Below are 15,814 nucleotides of genomic sequence, written 5' to 3' on the forward strand. Positions count from 1 at the left end.
CTATTTTGAAGTCTTGAGCCCCACCAGCCATGCGAGCTTCAGGGTCTTTTCCTTTGTTCGCCGTGGACGCTTTCTGTCCTCTCGACATCCATCCAGGATGGCCGAGTCGCGAGAGTCGCAGCATTCTCTCCTATCTTCTGGACAGCCCATGGGCACTCGACCCCCACGTTCATGGCATCCACTAGGTCGCTCGTCGCCTGAGTTGGAGGATTCGTATTATTATCCCCCGCCGCGTCGGAGCTCCTCTGATGAGGCTTTTCGGGAGGTGGGCTTGGGGATCACGAATTCCAGGGGGGACAAGATCCCAGCTCATCAAAGACACGATTCGGTAGCAAGCACAAGCACGGTTGCCAATTCGCCCCAGAAGTCTCTACCCCCGCGCGGCAATTGTCCGAACCGTTCGAATGTTCTTCAGAAACGGTTGTCATGGGTTCCGATGACCATTCTGGTTTTGTCGCTGTATGCCACGGTCTTCTCTGGGATTTATCTTGCTATTGCGCTGTGGAAGCCAAGATGGAAGCGGATTGCGAGTGATGGGCCACTTGCGCCGTCAACTGCGAGTTTACTAAGTTCCTTCTTTGCAAAGACAATTGAGTTGTCCTACGTCACCGTCTGCGTCGCATTCCTGGGACAAGTCCTCAGTCGGCGCGCGTTGATGGGAAATTCGCGGGGTATCTCGATTTCAGATATGAGTATGCGAGCATGGATTATGCAGCCTGGCTCCATGATCGTGCACTGGGAGACGTTGCGGTACTCTGGGCTCACCCTTCTTGGGTCCATTGCGCTCATTGCGACCTTTGTCGCGATGCTGTATACCACTGCTGCCCAAGCCTTAGGTAGGTCGCTCTCAAGGAAAAAACTCTGCAATACATAGCTAAACGATTCCACAGTGTCGCCAAAGCTTTCCCTTGGACCGGTCGAACCAACAACACTATGGGGCAAAGTATCTGCCAGCTGGGGCAACAGCGAATTCCTGGGATTGCACTGCCGTACTCCCATCTCCATGTCAACAGACCCGGAGTACCGAAACACGACGTGTCTGCAGATGGAGCATGTCGGGCAGGCATACCACAACTATCGGCAGTGGATCACACACTGGAGCAACCTCGTGCATGGCAGCAACAAAACATCCGACAAACTGAAATCGCGGCCACATCCGACCGGTTCCCTCTACGACAACACGACCGTGACCGGCAGTTGGATTGATGTGGAAAACATGACGGAACTGTCGAAAAAACATGGCCGGATGGTGAACAACATCACCATGGCCATGCCGCATGGCGGCGTTCTCGCGGCGGCCATGGATGCTCGGAACGGCATTCGTCAACCCCAAGAGGCCTCGGGTGAAGGCAAGTATAACGTCGAGGCATCGGTGCCCTCGCCTGCTGTGAATGTCCTCTGCGTGGGGATGACAAAACTTGAGCTTTCTCCTCTGGTGTACACGGAATGGCCGCACACACAAGGGTTTAATGCGACCACCTGGTACACGGAAACGCCGACCGATATCCCACTGCGTCCTTCTTGGCTCAACCGCACTGTTGTTGATGATCTATTCGAGTTCGGTGAGAAATACGGCCAAAGGCCGCCGGTGTTCGGCAAATACCCCAAACTACACAACACGCTCCTCAACACGACGGGATTGTGGCCTGCAAACGCCATCTTCCTTTTAGGAGCAGCGCCGGCGGGCCTTGGAGATACCGAGTACGTGATGTGTGCAGTCAGAGCAAAGCAAACGGGGGCCTGTTCCACGCGATACAGCGCTGCGTCAAGCGGAGCCTCACTCAGGACAAAATGCGAGAGCCCCAAGAATGACCTCCAATACAATAACCAGAACAAGCACTTCCAGGAAGGCGTCTGGGAGGCCGACTGGAAAAATATTGCCTCGGAATGGGCCAGCTCGCTGAGTCTGGGGACGGGTATCACCGACGGAGCGGCAAGCAATGCACGCCTGCTGATGCAGTTGATGCCGGCATTCAACAAAAAGACCAACACCTTCTCCCTCGACCCTAACCTCCCGTCAATTGCAGAGGCTCTTGCCGTGATGTCGGGCAACACACTGATCCTCAGCTCGCAAGACGCCCCTTTCGTCCAGGGATGGAACTACACCGGCACACCGAACAATATCCTCGCCAAGCCCGTCTACCAATACTTCCGCGCATCCGTACAGACAGTCGGGTATGCATCCGGCTGGGCAGAGAAGTGGCAAGTAATCTTCTACGTGATCCTGGTATTCGCCTTCGTCACCAGCGCCATTTGTCTCGCCTTCATGATCCTCGAGGCCCGCGGTAGACAAGTCACCGATTTCACCGAGCCCCAGAACCTCTTCACGCTGGCCATCAACAGTCCCCAAACCGACCAGTTACAGGGTGCGTGTGGGAGTGGGCCGCATGGAAGACAATTCAAGGAACGTTGGCATATCGACATGGAGGAGAACGACGAGCACTACTATATCCGGTCCAAGGCTGATGTCAACACCCCCTACTTGCACTCGTCTGCATCGAGTCGTTTGGAGCCATTAAGCATGGGGGATCCTCTCGCGAAGCCGGTTAGTCCGGCTGTGGACGAATTCCGGCGAGTCTCGAAACGGCATTCTTTTCTGGCGCGACTTTATTGAGCGGGAAATGCATTATGGTGTTTGCTGTTTTAGCGCTCTTCTTGTATCTATACCCCATTTTGCGTTGTGCGTTCTGCGTAAACTTATGGATGATGCCCCCTTTGATAGTGCATGGAGAAGTGTCTCAAAGTATTCTTGATAATATAACACTGTTGTTGTCAGAATGGGTCTTGAAATGTAATCATATTTGCCTAAAAAAGGTCCTTTCTATGTCTTGCAGAACAATCAACTCGGTCGGTAAACGGGATTCTATTGCTAAACACGGCCTCTATGGTGGTCTAATTGACATCGGCATAGACCTTGCTTAACAATCTCAGCAATGTTTCAAGTCGCATCCGTGTCGATGAAGTGGGGAGGCCCTGATATGAAAATGTATTGAAGCACATAGCCACCGAATAGAAACAAGTAGATAATGAAGACATTGATGGGTAGGCAAGTTCCTCCAAATTCGAGCCCAGTATATTCTTCCAGGTCAGCGATGTAATAGATCTATCACTTCTTTCATTCGTTACCCCTAGACGGGACACCAGCCTATGTACAGGTAAGCTTCATCCCTCACACGGTGGCTCAACCACTCCGTATCTATCCAATTGTAGGTAGCTTCATATTTCCTAGGGGATCACAGAGCCTACGATGCAAGGTTCAGTCATACATTCAAAGGCTCAATCCTACCCGTCCTCCTTTACTTGACCTCAACGACAAGGTTCGGACATAAAGGTAGCAGGCCTCACACTGCCGAAAACCTCCAAGATCGAGCGGCTCAGTTTCTTTGCGAGCCTGCGCACTGAGAACTTCTTCTTTGACGATCTCTCCAAGACCGGAGGTGGAAACGAAAAGTATTCAGCCTTGGAGTCAGTAAGACTCGGACAAGCCAGACGACGCCAGATTTTCTTCTTCACAAGGTGGACTGTCTTGTTGTCTTTTACGGGGGAATCAACTGCCACTTCTTTCACCTCTCCGTCGTTCACCTCTACCTCATCTGGCTCAGCCACCATCGACTGGAGCAGCGGTGAAGGTTGCGGCTTCCACGTAAGCCTGCGCGGCGGGGAAGAAGGCTTGTTTGATGTAGCGAGCTTCTCGTTTCGAGCCAGCTCCCACTGGCTGCGAGAGGGGATTCTGCTCGATTGTACGAACCCATTGCCAATCGCTAGATTAGAGGCCTGGTAGGTGTCCAGACTGCCGTTATCGGGCACCGTATCACCCGACATCTCCTTGGAATCGGCGATCCACACCCCGTGGGGGGTGTAGAATTTGAAGACGTTGCCAGCGCATGCACGCACGAGCTTTGTGCCGCACAGCTTCAACAAGTTTTCTCTTGTGCCATCCAGCGTGGTGAGAACTGGGTCGATGAGGCGCGAGGCTCGCTGGAGGATCGAGGCGATCCGGTATTGATCGCCGAGTCGAGGCACTTTCGGGCCTGCTAGGATCACAGCGAGAGATTCTTCGGGTGGTGTGGCGCTGTGCTCGTACACTGGCGTCCCCATCCAGTTGAAATGATGGATGGGAGATGCCTCGTCTTCGCAGTCTACCAGGACGTTGCGGTACGCGAACTCGTTCTCCACATCTGCTGCTGTGAGGTAATCGACGGCCGGCTGCTCTCTGTGCTCCAGGTGGGCGCTTGAAGCTGACTCTTCCTCTGGGGCGATGCACGCAGCTTCATCGCTACTGATAGACGACTGGGGCGCGGCGGTGTCGCTCAAGGAGAGCATGGATTCATAGACATCGTGGTCCTCCAGATGATGTGAGAGTAAGGACGCCTCAAATGAACCAAGACCGGCACTGTGGCAGAGCGTCATGCTCTCAAGCTCATCTTCGACATCCTCGGCCCAGTCAAAGTGGCCCCGCTGTAGGATCTCTGTGCACGTAGACCCCTATACCCATAGTTAGCTATCAATGAAGATATCAAAGTCAAATTTGAGTGAGAAGAGGAGCTATCATACCATATCAGCAGCCATCTCGCATTCTCCACGGTAAGAGCAGTTAGTGCAGAGATGAAGAGGTGTACACACACACGTTTCGTGAAAGAGGCTTAGTAGAAAGGAAGACAGAACGATGCAGGGGGGTAGGGAATACAAGGATAGGTGAAGGTGAAAGTAAAGAAGTATAAACGCAAGAGGTGAGAGATAATGATATTCTGAGGCGCGGTTCAACCACAACGATAAATACACCAAACACTCTGGAGTGGCCATGCAAGATTCGAAGTAAAGCACGGTAGACACCAACAAGTGTGCTTTTATTGGTGAACGCCGACAATCCTGCAAGACAGACGGACCCGTCCTCTGTCTTATACATCGATAGCCTTGACGGTGTCTGCCACCCATTGCTGTCCCAGGACTGAGGCAGACAATCTAATTCAAGATCTTTGTCTTCAAAAATAGAAAGTATTCTTAGCCCAAGGACGGGGTTGTTAATGGCATTTCTTGTTCTTTGGGGCCTTGTTTGATCTTCTTTGAACCAACCCTGCTCTTAAAGAGTAGTGCACTCTTTGACTGGTCAAGGAAACGTTAGAGAGTGCCATTGTGCATCAACTCAGTCACTCCAACAAAGAACACCAAACAATAGCCACAAACATCCGCTATTTATGGACAGCACGAGTATATTGAGGTTCTCGAATACTCGGAGCGAAAGCCGAGCCGCTTCAACCTTCAGCCGATTACATAACCCGATATGACGCCAGGGAGGGGACCCCCCGCACGTCTTCTGTCGATTTCTTTGACGATATCCACCGTTGACTCCTGAAGAAACACCCCTTCATGAACAGTGTAAGGACGTGGACTCGATCAATTGGATTTCTGCGCAGCCTCTCATCCCCCGGATCAACCATCTTGTTCTCCTCCGCCAAGCAACCCAATAACCCGTTTACTCTACCCGTTCATCCGGCTTCACCCCGACGCACCATGACTTCAGCAATGGCTAAGCGCCTCGAAGGCAAGACGATTGTGGTCACGGGCGCCTCATCGGGAATTGGCAAGAGCACTGCCAAGGAATTTGCGCGCACGTCGCCTAAGAACCTCAAACTGATCTTGACTGCGCGGCGCATCGACGCGCTGAAGCAGATCGCGGCTGAGATCAAAGAAGAAGTTGGCGACGGTGTCAAGGTGCTTCCGGTGAAGCTGGATGTTAGCAACCCGGCCGATGTCAACGGCTTTGTGCCGTCTCTGCCGGAGGAGTTTAAGGAGATTGATGTACTGGTCAACAACGCGTGAGTATCTCTGTAAACTACTCTACAAGATCTGTGTGGTTTCTTATCATGCCACTCGCTATCTAGTGGTCTGGTCAAGGGTGTTGCCCAGGCTCCTGGAATCGAGCCCGAGGACATCAATGTTATGTTCAACACCAATGTCACCGGTCTCATCAACATGACCCAGGCCATTCTCCCGATCTTTAAGAAAAGGGACGAAGGCGGCCGTGGCGATATCATTAACATTGGCAGCATTGCTGGCCGCGAGCCCTACTCTGGTGGGAGTATCTACTGTGCCACCAAGGCGGCTGTCCGATCCTTCACAGATGCGCTGCGGAAGGAGCTCATTGCATCTCGGATTCGCATTATTGAAATCGATCCTGGCCAGGTGGAGACGGTATGGATGATACTACTCTCTTCCTTGTCATGCTCCACAGAAGCTAATGCTGGATAGGAGTTCTCGGTCGTGCGGTTCTATGGCGACAAGTCCAAGGCCGATGCTGTTTACAAGTAAGCGATAACCGATAACCGAGTTGTCCAGCCCTTTATATAAGTTACATGTAGCTGATTATATACAGGGGCTGCGAGCCACTGACCGGCGACGACATTGCCGAAGTCATTGTCTTTGCTGCAGGGCGGCGAGAGAACGTCGTCATTGCGGATACCCTGGTCTTCCCCAGCCATCAGGTATGTAACCAACAGTTGGGCTGTTCAAAATATGAGCATTTGTTTAGGACTCGTTTAACTAACCATGGAGCAGGCCTCTGCCGGTGTGATGCACCGCAAGTCTTGAAGTGGCATGCGTCACGATGTACAGGATACATAGATAAGCTTCCAGTGTGCATGGTTCCGCAATGTGCGAGTTCAATGCCGCGTATAAATGCTTGTGTTGCCCATGCTGCAGCCTATTGCAGTCATGTGAGCATAGTATATGAATTGGACTGTACTACAAGATAAAGTAGAAGAACATAGGACATGGTCGGAGATTGATCTGGACTCCCGAATGAACAGAATACTGTTAGATCTAAACTTCTCTATACTCAAGGCCTAGTCGTTTCGATCATATGAATGTGAGCGAGGATTGAAGTATAGTTTTCAGACAAGATATCGACTAAAACATGGCCCTCGCTAATAGCAAGACTTATCCTATCTATCAGAACCAGTGCGTTTGAAGGCCGATCCTTTAAGAAACCCACATTGTCAACGAGACCGGCCTCGGGAGGGCCCTGCAGCTACACGGCCGATATAGTCCCAAGCCGTGGCGCCGGGTTGAAACAGTCAACATATCCACTGATAGTTTGCAGGAAACCAATTATACAATTATCTTTTGAGTAATCATAACCATCAGAATATGGCTGAATCTGAGTTTGCACATCCATGGAAACCCAGCACCACAGCCGGATCGAAGTTAAAGAGCCGAGAGAGAGCCTTGGATGAGACAATCCAAAATAGACAATCACACACACACACACAGAGAGAGAGAGAGAGAGAAAGATACTTCGGTGATAATCCCTGCCCATCTCGCACTGTGACGTGGGATGTGACGCTGCACGCAGTGAAGATCCCGGAATCCCCGAGTCATGGTGCAGGCGGGGTTTGTCGAAGCAGACACAGACACACCATAAATCCCAGCAATCGGGTGTATCCGCTGAGAAAATGTGGAGAGAACAGGCCCCCAAGTCCCCCGAGTCGGAGGAAAATCAGAGGAATCAATTTCCTGATCTGCAGCGAGCGCAGATGTCAGTGATGTGACTCGTGAGGTAAGTGTGTGTTGGGGAAAGGCGGGCAGGAATTGCCGTGCAAGAGAACGAAGCAAGATAGATCCTTATTCTCGTTATTGTTCTTTGTTCTTTGGTTAGTTGTGTTGATTATAGTCGAGAGATGTGTCGAGATGTATCCGCAGTTGACAGATCCCGTGGAATGATGCAATCCCGCTGCAAGGTGCTGCAGGCTTGAAAAGAAAGCCAAGATGCATTGGCGGTGTCGAGGACCAGTTCCAGCAGTTCAAATTGATGATTGATTTGACTCTGGTGGTCCATACTCCACTACAAACGCCTCTCTGGTTCTTGATATTCGGGTAGCCACCATCCACTGGTCGGGTGCAGAGAGAGAAATCACAGCTAGCGCCCCAGGCTAGCCCGATGCCCTAAGGGACCCATCTCCACCAGGGGATCCACTCGTGTCTGGAGAGCTGGACTGCAATTCAGAGAGAGAATGGGAGTATCTAGCACAGAGTAAGGGTGTGTTTGATAGCGTCTGAGGGGAATGGGAATCTTCGAAGGATTCCAAAGAGGGGAATCAGGGAGTCAGGGAAAAGGGGGGGGGAGATCCCCTCGATATTTAGTGTACCAAAGTCTGGTCCTGAGGCCATCCATTGAGAACAATTCAAGAAAAATAGGGGATACGAAGAGAAACAGCAGGCATTAAAAAGAGAATAGAGAAAACATATAAATATGAAATAAATAAAGAAAATACAAAATAATAACAAAGCAAGAAGAACCTCCTTCGCATCAACATCTCCCCTTTTCTCAAGCCTCGCTCTGCGGATCTCTTGAACTTCCCTACTTTTTTTTTATTTTTTTATTCTTATTCTTATTTTATTTTTGTTATTGTTTTATTCCTCTCTGTTTGGTCTCTAATTAGTCTTTATATTAATCGCGCTTATTTCTTTATATTGTCGAATTCTCCGTTGCCTCGCGCCCGGGTCTCCACCGTAGAAAGAAGCTCGCCAGAACACTTCTTGATTTCTTCCCGTTTACTCCGATCCTCCTTAATTCTCCCCCTAATCAGCTCCCCCCCAGAGAGAGAGAGCTTGTCGCCTTGTGTGGACTCCGCCCTACACTCATCCTGCTGGGTCCTCGTGAACCCTTTTTTTCGTTTCTTGTTTTTTTCTTTTTCTCTTTTTTTCCCTTTTCTTCACACCTCAGGGTCCGCCTTCAAACCCCAGAATTCATACCCCCCCCCTGTTGATTTCTTCGGTCCCATTTTCTGTTGCTCCGTTTTGTCGCCCCGGTCCGATTGGCACCAATAGATCTTTTCGCTTCAGAATGGCTTCTAAGGTGAGCTTGAAGTCGTTCCTCTCCAGACCGCCAACCTGGCCCTCTGCCCGTGCCCCCGGCCTCCCTTGCCACCTCCATCGAAACACGACCCGCCATTCGCGTCGGTGTGTCGAGCACAATGGCTGATTTTTTTTTGTGTTTCCTCGCCGCAGTTCCTACGAGAGTACAAGCTGGTGGTTGTCGGCGGCGGTGGCGTCGGCAAGTCGTGCTTGACAATCCAGCTGATCCAGAGCCACTTCGTCGACGAGTATGACCCGACAATCGAAGGTGAGTGCCCCCTCTTCATCACCTCGGGAATTGAATCGAATTCTCCCCTTTGTTTTGGGTCACCGCTGACTCTCCTCTTCCCTCCCAGACTCCTACCGCAAGCAGTGCGTGATCGACGATGAGGTCGCTTTGTTGGACGTCCTGGACACGGCGGGTCAGGAGGAGTATTCGGCAATGCGGGAACAGTACATGCGCACGGGCGAGGGCTTCCTTCTCATCTACTCGATAACGTCGCGCCAATCCTTCGAAGAAATCATGACCTTCCAACAGCAGATCTTGCGTGTCAAGGACAAGGACTATTTCCCCATTATTGTCGTGGCCAACAAGTGTGATTTGGAGAAGGAGCGCGCAGTCTCGGAGCAAGGTATGACTTGAAATTACGTCGCGGTGGATTGGTCCCATGTTTGGTTTGGTGGTTGAGGGGGGTTCATTTGACTCGTGTTGCTAACTTTCTATCTGCAGAGGGTGAGGCCCTGGCCCGACAGTTCGGCTGCAAGTTCATCGAGACCTCGGCCAAGTCGCGCATCAACGTCGAGAACGCCTTCTACGACCTCGTCCGTGAAATCCGCCGCTACAACAAGGAAATGTCCTCTTACCCCTCTGGCACTGGCGCGTTCGGTGCCCGCGCACCAGAGGGCAAGATGGACGTGAGCGAGCCCGGTGAGAACGCCGGCTGCTGCTCCAAGTGCGTTATCATGTAAAACACCCATCACCACCACCTATGGACACGCGCCGAAGCTTCGAGTCGAATCCCATGCAATGGCACGCAGATCAAACACGACAAAAAAAAATATTGGAAACATACGAGTATGGATTCGCTGGGATGTGAAGGTCGAACCCTGCCACTACCCGCTATTTCCACACTCATGGACGACGGAGAAAGGAAGAGGAAGGAGACTCTGGAAACATTCAGCCTTGAAGGCTGAAGCCTCGGAAAACACCAAAGGAAAAGTGGCTTGTTGGTTATTGTGTTGTGGATTTCATGGGTTCCATCATCGAAGGCGCGCAAATTTGCATGATGACTGCCCGACCAGTGACGCCCACCTCGTCTCATGAAACATTTTGATTCCCCTTTTTGTTCCGATTTGTGTCTGTTATTTTCATTTTTCATTTCTCTTTTTTTCATTTGTTGGTACTCTGTTTTCGAAAGAATTGTCATACTTTATTATCATTTTCTTTTCATCTCTGCCCTTGATATCGTGGTGACCTGGCTGTCAATACCACTTGAGTGGGTATATCATTTGTTCTTCTTCTTCTCTATAGTGCCATTCTTTGGGCGTGTTATGATTGAGTCGCGGCTTGTCCATGTCTTGATCTTCTCGTATTTAACACAGACCTGCGAGAGGTATGCTCTTGCATCAATTTTGTGTGGAAGATGACCATCCAGGTAGGTAGATGCAATCCATTTATTTACTCTCAACAGGCTTTGCCTTGATCCATGGATGTGTCTTGATAGTATAGGATTTCTCAAGCTGAGATACTCACCATATAAAATATCAAAATAGTTATATTGATTTACAGTGTATCTTGCGATGCTCTATCGAGTAAACTAAACAAGACTACACATTCACAACCAAGAACCGCAACCAAGAACCAAGAATTTACAATCCCTCAAACAAGCCTACTGGCTATAGACATGCTCCGAGTCCGACGCCGGATCCAGCTCATCCTCATGCGCAACCAGCGTCCCCTGCACGCCAGCCTCGACCTCCGGGATCAAAGACTCCATAAAAGCCTTATTAGCCCCAACCAGAGTCACCGTATTCCGCTTCTTCCCCCAGCGCGGATAGCTGCCAACCTTAACACCTAATGGCTCCGCCTTGGCCGCCAGCTCCGTCAAGAACGGCGCCACAGCACTCTCAGGCAGCGGGGTGCTGATCAAGAAACGGAATGTGCCCTTACCCTCCGGGTCAGTGAGCCGTGGGATCAAGTGCGGCTTGAGGTGCTCGAGCAGACGCTCAAAGAGACGCGGCACGCCCGGCAGGATGTGCACGTTGCCGTTGGCGACGGAGATCGGCACCCACATGTCCTCGGCGACGAAGACGGCCTGCTGCTCGAGCGGAATGGTTTCGTCGTAGGGGAGCTCGACCATGCGCAGCTTGGCCGTAAGGCCGGGCGACGGGGTCTCCCAGTCGAAGTTGGGTTGCATGGGGTGGGGGCGTGAGAGTAGTTTCATCCGCTCGAAGGCCTTTTGGTGTAGTTTGAGTTTTAGGCCGAAGGCTTTGGCGATTGATTGGTATGTGATGTCGTCGTGTCTGTTATGGATAAAGATGTTGTTAGCGTTCCAGTAAACTTGGAGACTGCATATGTGTCAAGCCCTCTCTCCCTCTCTCTCTCTCTGCCTGATACGTACGTTGGTCCAATGCCGCCGCTGGTCACGACAAAGTCGTATCTCGCGCTCATGCGGCGCACCGCCTCAATGATGTCCTCTTCATCGTCCGGGATGACCTCGACACGCTTCAGCTGGATACCGAGCGAGAAACAGAATTTGGCCAGAAACGGCGAGTTGGTGTCGATGGTCTGCGCGTTGCGAACAATCAGTTAGCCATGCTGTCTCTCTGATATCTTCCCACTCACATTCTTCCAGGCTAGCTAGCTTACCTTCCCACCAAGCACCTCGTCACCAATTATGAGGCACGCGGCCGTGTGGATGGGTTTCGCGTGCGCTGATGTCATCGTGGACAGACCGGGACATGGGATCAGGGACGGAGTCGAAAGCGCGGGGACTGGGCGGGGACCGAGTGGGCGTGGGACGTGGCGCGCGACAAGATTCAGACGACTGAGCATGAAGAGGGTCTCTTTGTCTCTCTCTCTCTCTCTCTCTCCCTCTCTATTTATAAGGGAGACAAAGTAGGAGAGAAACAAAGGAGAGAAGAAGAAATTGGGTGTCTGCCCGTGGAAGAAGGGGGCAGATCTTAAAGTGGGGGAGGGGACCGCCCGCAGTTACACGACAATCTTCGCCTCCCACTCCCGCTTCCATTGCTTGTCGCGTGCACTCATTCAAGCATCTTTTTCTTCGGTCTGTGTTATTGAAAGCAGAAGTCTACAACAGCGACAAAAGAGGGGTTTATTCTGTTTTTTGCGCAGACCGCATATTGACGCCAGCATGGTGAGATTCCGATTCGGGCCCTGGGGCTAGTGGGCCAATATATCTCGAGAAGACACTACCACTGACCACAAGCAGTCCGAGTCCCGGCTATATACCTTCTCTCCTGAGACCAAGGAGAAGCTGCGCAAGTTCCGCCTGGGCACATCGCGAGCCAAGGATGCGCAAGCCATCATTTGTATGAATTCCTAAGTCGGCATCAGCACTTCGAGTCTGTGGTCGTGTGTCATGAATGGGAATCAAGTCCTCGATATTTCGATTCAATTAACCATCTGTCATCTCTGTCAGACATCATCGACGCAAAGAGCCAGGAGATCCGGCCACAAGATGGCGAAGTCTACTCCAAGATGGAGGATCTAGCCGATGATCTCCCCGAGTCTTCACCGCGGTTCATCCTTCTCAGCTACCCGTTGACTATGGTGCGTGTGATCCGTCTATTTCTTTGATTTCTTTTCTTTTCTTTTTCTTCCTCATTTGCCGCTGCTGGTTTGTGGTAGGAGACAGACACTGACGCGCTGATCTTTAGAGTTCGGGTCGTCCCTCCGTCCCTTACGTGCTTCTCTACTATCTTCCCGAGAACTGCAACCCGTCACATCGCATGATGTACGCTGGGGCGGTGGAGCTGATGCGCAGCACTGCCGAGGTGAATCGGGTGCTCGAGGTGCAGAGCGAGGAGGACATCACAGACATTGCGTCTCGGCTGACTGGGGCCGAATAAGCTGGGTCCTTCGAAGGTTGCATTCTATGGTCTCATTCTATGGTCGAGCAGAGACCTTTTTATAACGATCAATTGGATAGGTGAATCCACCGGGAATGAAGGAGTGTGTCGCATTTTATATAGAACGGGGCGTTGGGCACAGTGAATACCTAGGCACGAACGCTGGTCATTTGTCATTTTTCGATGATGCCATATATCATCCACACACATATAGACGCATCTATGTCATAGGGGAATGTCCGATGATCAGTCCTTGACTCAGAGATCAACATAAAACAAGACCAGCTGGCCATCGCAACCATCATTCCCGAGCCTCGAGGTGATATGAGGCCTATCCGGGCGTCATCTCCCCGTTTGCGATTTATCACCTCAATTATTTGCAACGGTGCCGTCTGCAGATTCCAAGTCACTAGCTGAAGAGGATTTCTCGCAAACTTTCGAGTCCAATATTTGGGGCAGGGCGAATTACTCGGGGATAGACCGATGGGGAAGCTCAGCTGAACTAGTTGGCAGTGGCGAAAAAAAAAAGAAAAAGAAAAAGAAAAATATATAAACAGATAACCCTTGGCCATGAGCAAAACAGAGGCAAAAAATAGAGAACGGATTTCATTCCCTGTCAATCATTGTGGCCATTCAACGTCGATATCCTCCATCACTTGGACCCGATCCACTGGGGGCCGATCGCCATCGGCTAGTTGTATTTCTTTTTCTTAATTTTTTTTTTTTTGTTTTGCTGCTTTTCTTTGCTTTTTTATGAATTCTACGCTCCTGCTCTGACAAGCTCATAAGCTCTCCCATCGTAGACCAGCCCTAATGATCTACCATCCACCTCCTTCCCTTCCCCCCGTTAGGCACAGATCCCGGACCCTCTCAGGTCGATCCCGCGAGACGCCTGCGATCGGATTAGGCCAGTGGGAAAAGACAAGTGGAATATTCCAGGAGAGTGAGAGAGTGATTGGTTTATGGACAGGACATGATCGCCCGCTACGGCCCCCTGTTTTCCCTCTATATACTGTTCACTCTGATCCTCCTACAGTAGCTCGCTGCTATCGCAGCCAGACAAGGTTCAGCTGCCTGGGTCATCTGGAAAGAAAACTCTGTGGGTTGCGCCCGGAGCTCGCCGTGGAATTTGAATTGGTTGGTTACTATCATCCCTCCCGAGGGTTCGGTATGATTATGGCCTATGCTTATGGCTGACCATGGATGGATTCCTTTGCTTTTTACATGAATACCTCCTTACTGTACTGGAGTAGGATACGGTATCCCTTGTGGTGCAGTGTCTACAGTATAGTATACTAAAAGTATACCGAGCAATGCTCGTGCAGCAGTAGTCTCTTCACCTACTACTCTGAAAAGTGGTCGCGAAAGCCCCGGATTCCGATGGCGTCGGGTGGCGCCGTTGAATGGTCTGTCGGTGCATGGCTGGTGGCTTGCAGGGGGGTAAACACCCTGCAAAGGAAAAAGAAAAAAAAAAAAAAAAAAAAAAAAAAAAAAAAACAAGAGGCGGCTACAATTTTTGAAGCGTGTCGGAGGAATGCAGAAGGGCAGGACCCGAGAGATTGGGGTGGAATGCTTCATGGACATCATGAGCATAACTCCGATCCGTGTATTTATTGAAGAGTATCGACAGGGATTATTTGGTGGAAATGTAGTTGTACAGTTGTACAGTTGTACATAGGAATGCTATTATGTACTATGTACTCAGTACAGAAGTACACTTCGAGGCCTAGGATAGGATGTACCACTACTCAAACCTTCATAGTTGGATTCGTAGCTACACTAGTCCGATGGAGGGCTCATACTTCCACATGGATAGGTGCTTCCTGCTTGCAGTGGGCTACACTTCGTCAACTCTCGAGGTACAATCAGAACACCTAAACATAATCGGGCGTCACGGCTGGGGGATCTTCCAATAAGATCCAGCGAATAATAGAGACGATGGGAGACAATGGGGGGGGCAGATCCACTTGACCGAGATTCGCAGTGTCATCCTTGGATTTGTCAACAGGTTTGTTTCTAATGTATAGATACTTTAAATGATTTGGAACACTGGCACACAGACCCAGATCAAGGTAATGATTGTGGTGTTATTGTAAAATGATTATTCCTATTGCCTGGACATGTCCATGTGTCCATGTGTACACCATTGTACACCCTATCCACATCGTATCTCCCAACCTACCGTATTAACATTATTCATATAATACTATACATGTAGGCCCCCAAGACTGTAGGAGCCCACTGTTTCCTCCCCCTCCACTTCCATCCCGACCGCCCCCACTCGACTGAGCAATGAACGTCCACAAGAGTCCACACAGTGGATCCTTGCCCGCGCGAGCTCCACCCGAGCCCGACGATCGGGCTCTGCTGAGAGACCTGGAATCCGCGAGCTGATTATTTTATTATTTTCTCTTCCAGTAAAGAGGGGCGAGTGTCCCAATGGGCTGGCAACGGCACTGACCACCTCGGATCCTCATTGGAACGAACCACCCTGCCAGAAACTCCAGTACTGTACAATATACATACATACTGTAGTTTTCTGTATTGTATCTTTTCTTCCCAAGGAGCTGGTTCCGCTCTGCAGTTGGCGGTGAGGTGTGGGTTGCATAATAATTGATCCAACACGCTGGTCCTTGGGAGGGTGTATACTGTATATCCTAGGTATATAATACGAGGTCTATGGATAGGATATAACAGTACCTCATCGCCGTTATCACCGGACGAGTGGGCTTCAAACGGTGTTCCACTTGGTTGCAGCGATCGGGGGAAGAAATGCCTTTTTTTCTCTCTTTAGTTAGAGACTAAGACTAATGGTGTCAGCGATCCCGGCCGATGTTCATGTACGGCGCGTCCCACGCGTATAGATCGC

General features: G+C 50.7%; 6 protein-coding genes across 6 annotated transcripts; 4 read left to right on the forward strand and 2 right to left on the reverse strand.

Moving 5' to 3' along the window:
• Positions 1–97: 97 nt before the first annotated feature.
• On the forward strand, positions 98–2,614 carry NUU61_007781 (uncharacterized protein; the record flags this gene model as incomplete). Its single annotated transcript, XM_056658306.1, has 2 exons — positions 98–836; positions 891–2,614. 2 exons carry the CDS (start codon positions 98–100, stop codon positions 2,612–2,614), a joined length of 2,463 nt encoding a protein of 820 aa, XP_056508599.1.
• Positions 2,615–3,306: 692 nt separating this feature from the next.
• On the reverse strand, positions 3,307–4,569 carry NUU61_007782 (uncharacterized protein; the record flags this gene model as incomplete). Its single annotated transcript, XM_056658307.1, has 2 exons — positions 3,307–4,485; positions 4,555–4,569. The coding sequence occupies 2 exons, from the start codon at positions 4,567–4,569 to the stop codon at positions 3,307–3,309; spliced, it is 1,194 nt and encodes a 397-aa protein (XP_056508600.1).
• A 798-nt stretch (positions 4,570–5,367) lies between these two features.
• Positions 5,368–6,588, forward strand: NUU61_007783 (SDR family oxidoreductase; the record flags this gene model as incomplete). Its single annotated transcript, XM_056658308.1, has 5 exons — positions 5,368–5,816; positions 5,883–6,192; positions 6,250–6,305; positions 6,374–6,482; positions 6,556–6,588. The coding sequence occupies 5 exons, from the start codon at positions 5,368–5,370 to the stop codon at positions 6,586–6,588; spliced, it is 957 nt and encodes a 318-aa protein (XP_056508601.1).
• Positions 6,589–8,842: 2,254 nt separating this feature from the next.
• On the forward strand, positions 8,843–9,822 carry NUU61_007784 (Ras family protein; the record flags this gene model as incomplete). The annotated part of the gene is made up of 4 exons (XM_056658309.1): positions 8,843–8,854; positions 9,007–9,121; positions 9,210–9,485; positions 9,584–9,822. 4 exons carry the CDS (start codon positions 8,843–8,845, stop codon positions 9,820–9,822), a joined length of 642 nt encoding a protein of 213 aa, XP_056508602.1.
• Positions 9,823–10,742: 920 nt separating this feature from the next.
• On the reverse strand, positions 10,743–11,908 carry NUU61_007785 (flavin adenine dinucleotide pyrophosphatase; the record flags this gene model as incomplete). Its single annotated transcript, XM_056658310.1, has 3 exons — positions 10,743–11,376; positions 11,475–11,641; positions 11,723–11,908. 3 exons carry the CDS (start codon positions 11,906–11,908, stop codon positions 10,743–10,745), a joined length of 987 nt encoding a protein of 328 aa, XP_056508603.1.
• Positions 11,909–12,227: 319 nt separating this feature from the next.
• NUU61_007786 (GMF family protein) lies at positions 12,228–12,945 on the forward strand (the record flags this gene model as incomplete). The annotated part of the gene is made up of 4 exons (XM_056658311.1): positions 12,228–12,230; positions 12,306–12,405; positions 12,516–12,646; positions 12,754–12,945. 4 exons carry the CDS (start codon positions 12,228–12,230, stop codon positions 12,943–12,945), a joined length of 426 nt encoding a protein of 141 aa, XP_056508604.1.
• Between the last annotated feature and the right edge of the window lie 2,869 nt (positions 12,946–15,814).

Source organism: Penicillium alfredii, assembly GCF_028826965.1.
Source record: "Penicillium alfredii strain IBT 34128 chromosome Unknown utg000010l_segment0_segment0, whole genome shotgun sequence".
In the NCBI taxonomy this organism is placed as follows: domain Eukaryota; kingdom Fungi; phylum Ascomycota; class Eurotiomycetes; order Eurotiales; family Aspergillaceae; genus Penicillium; species Penicillium alfredii.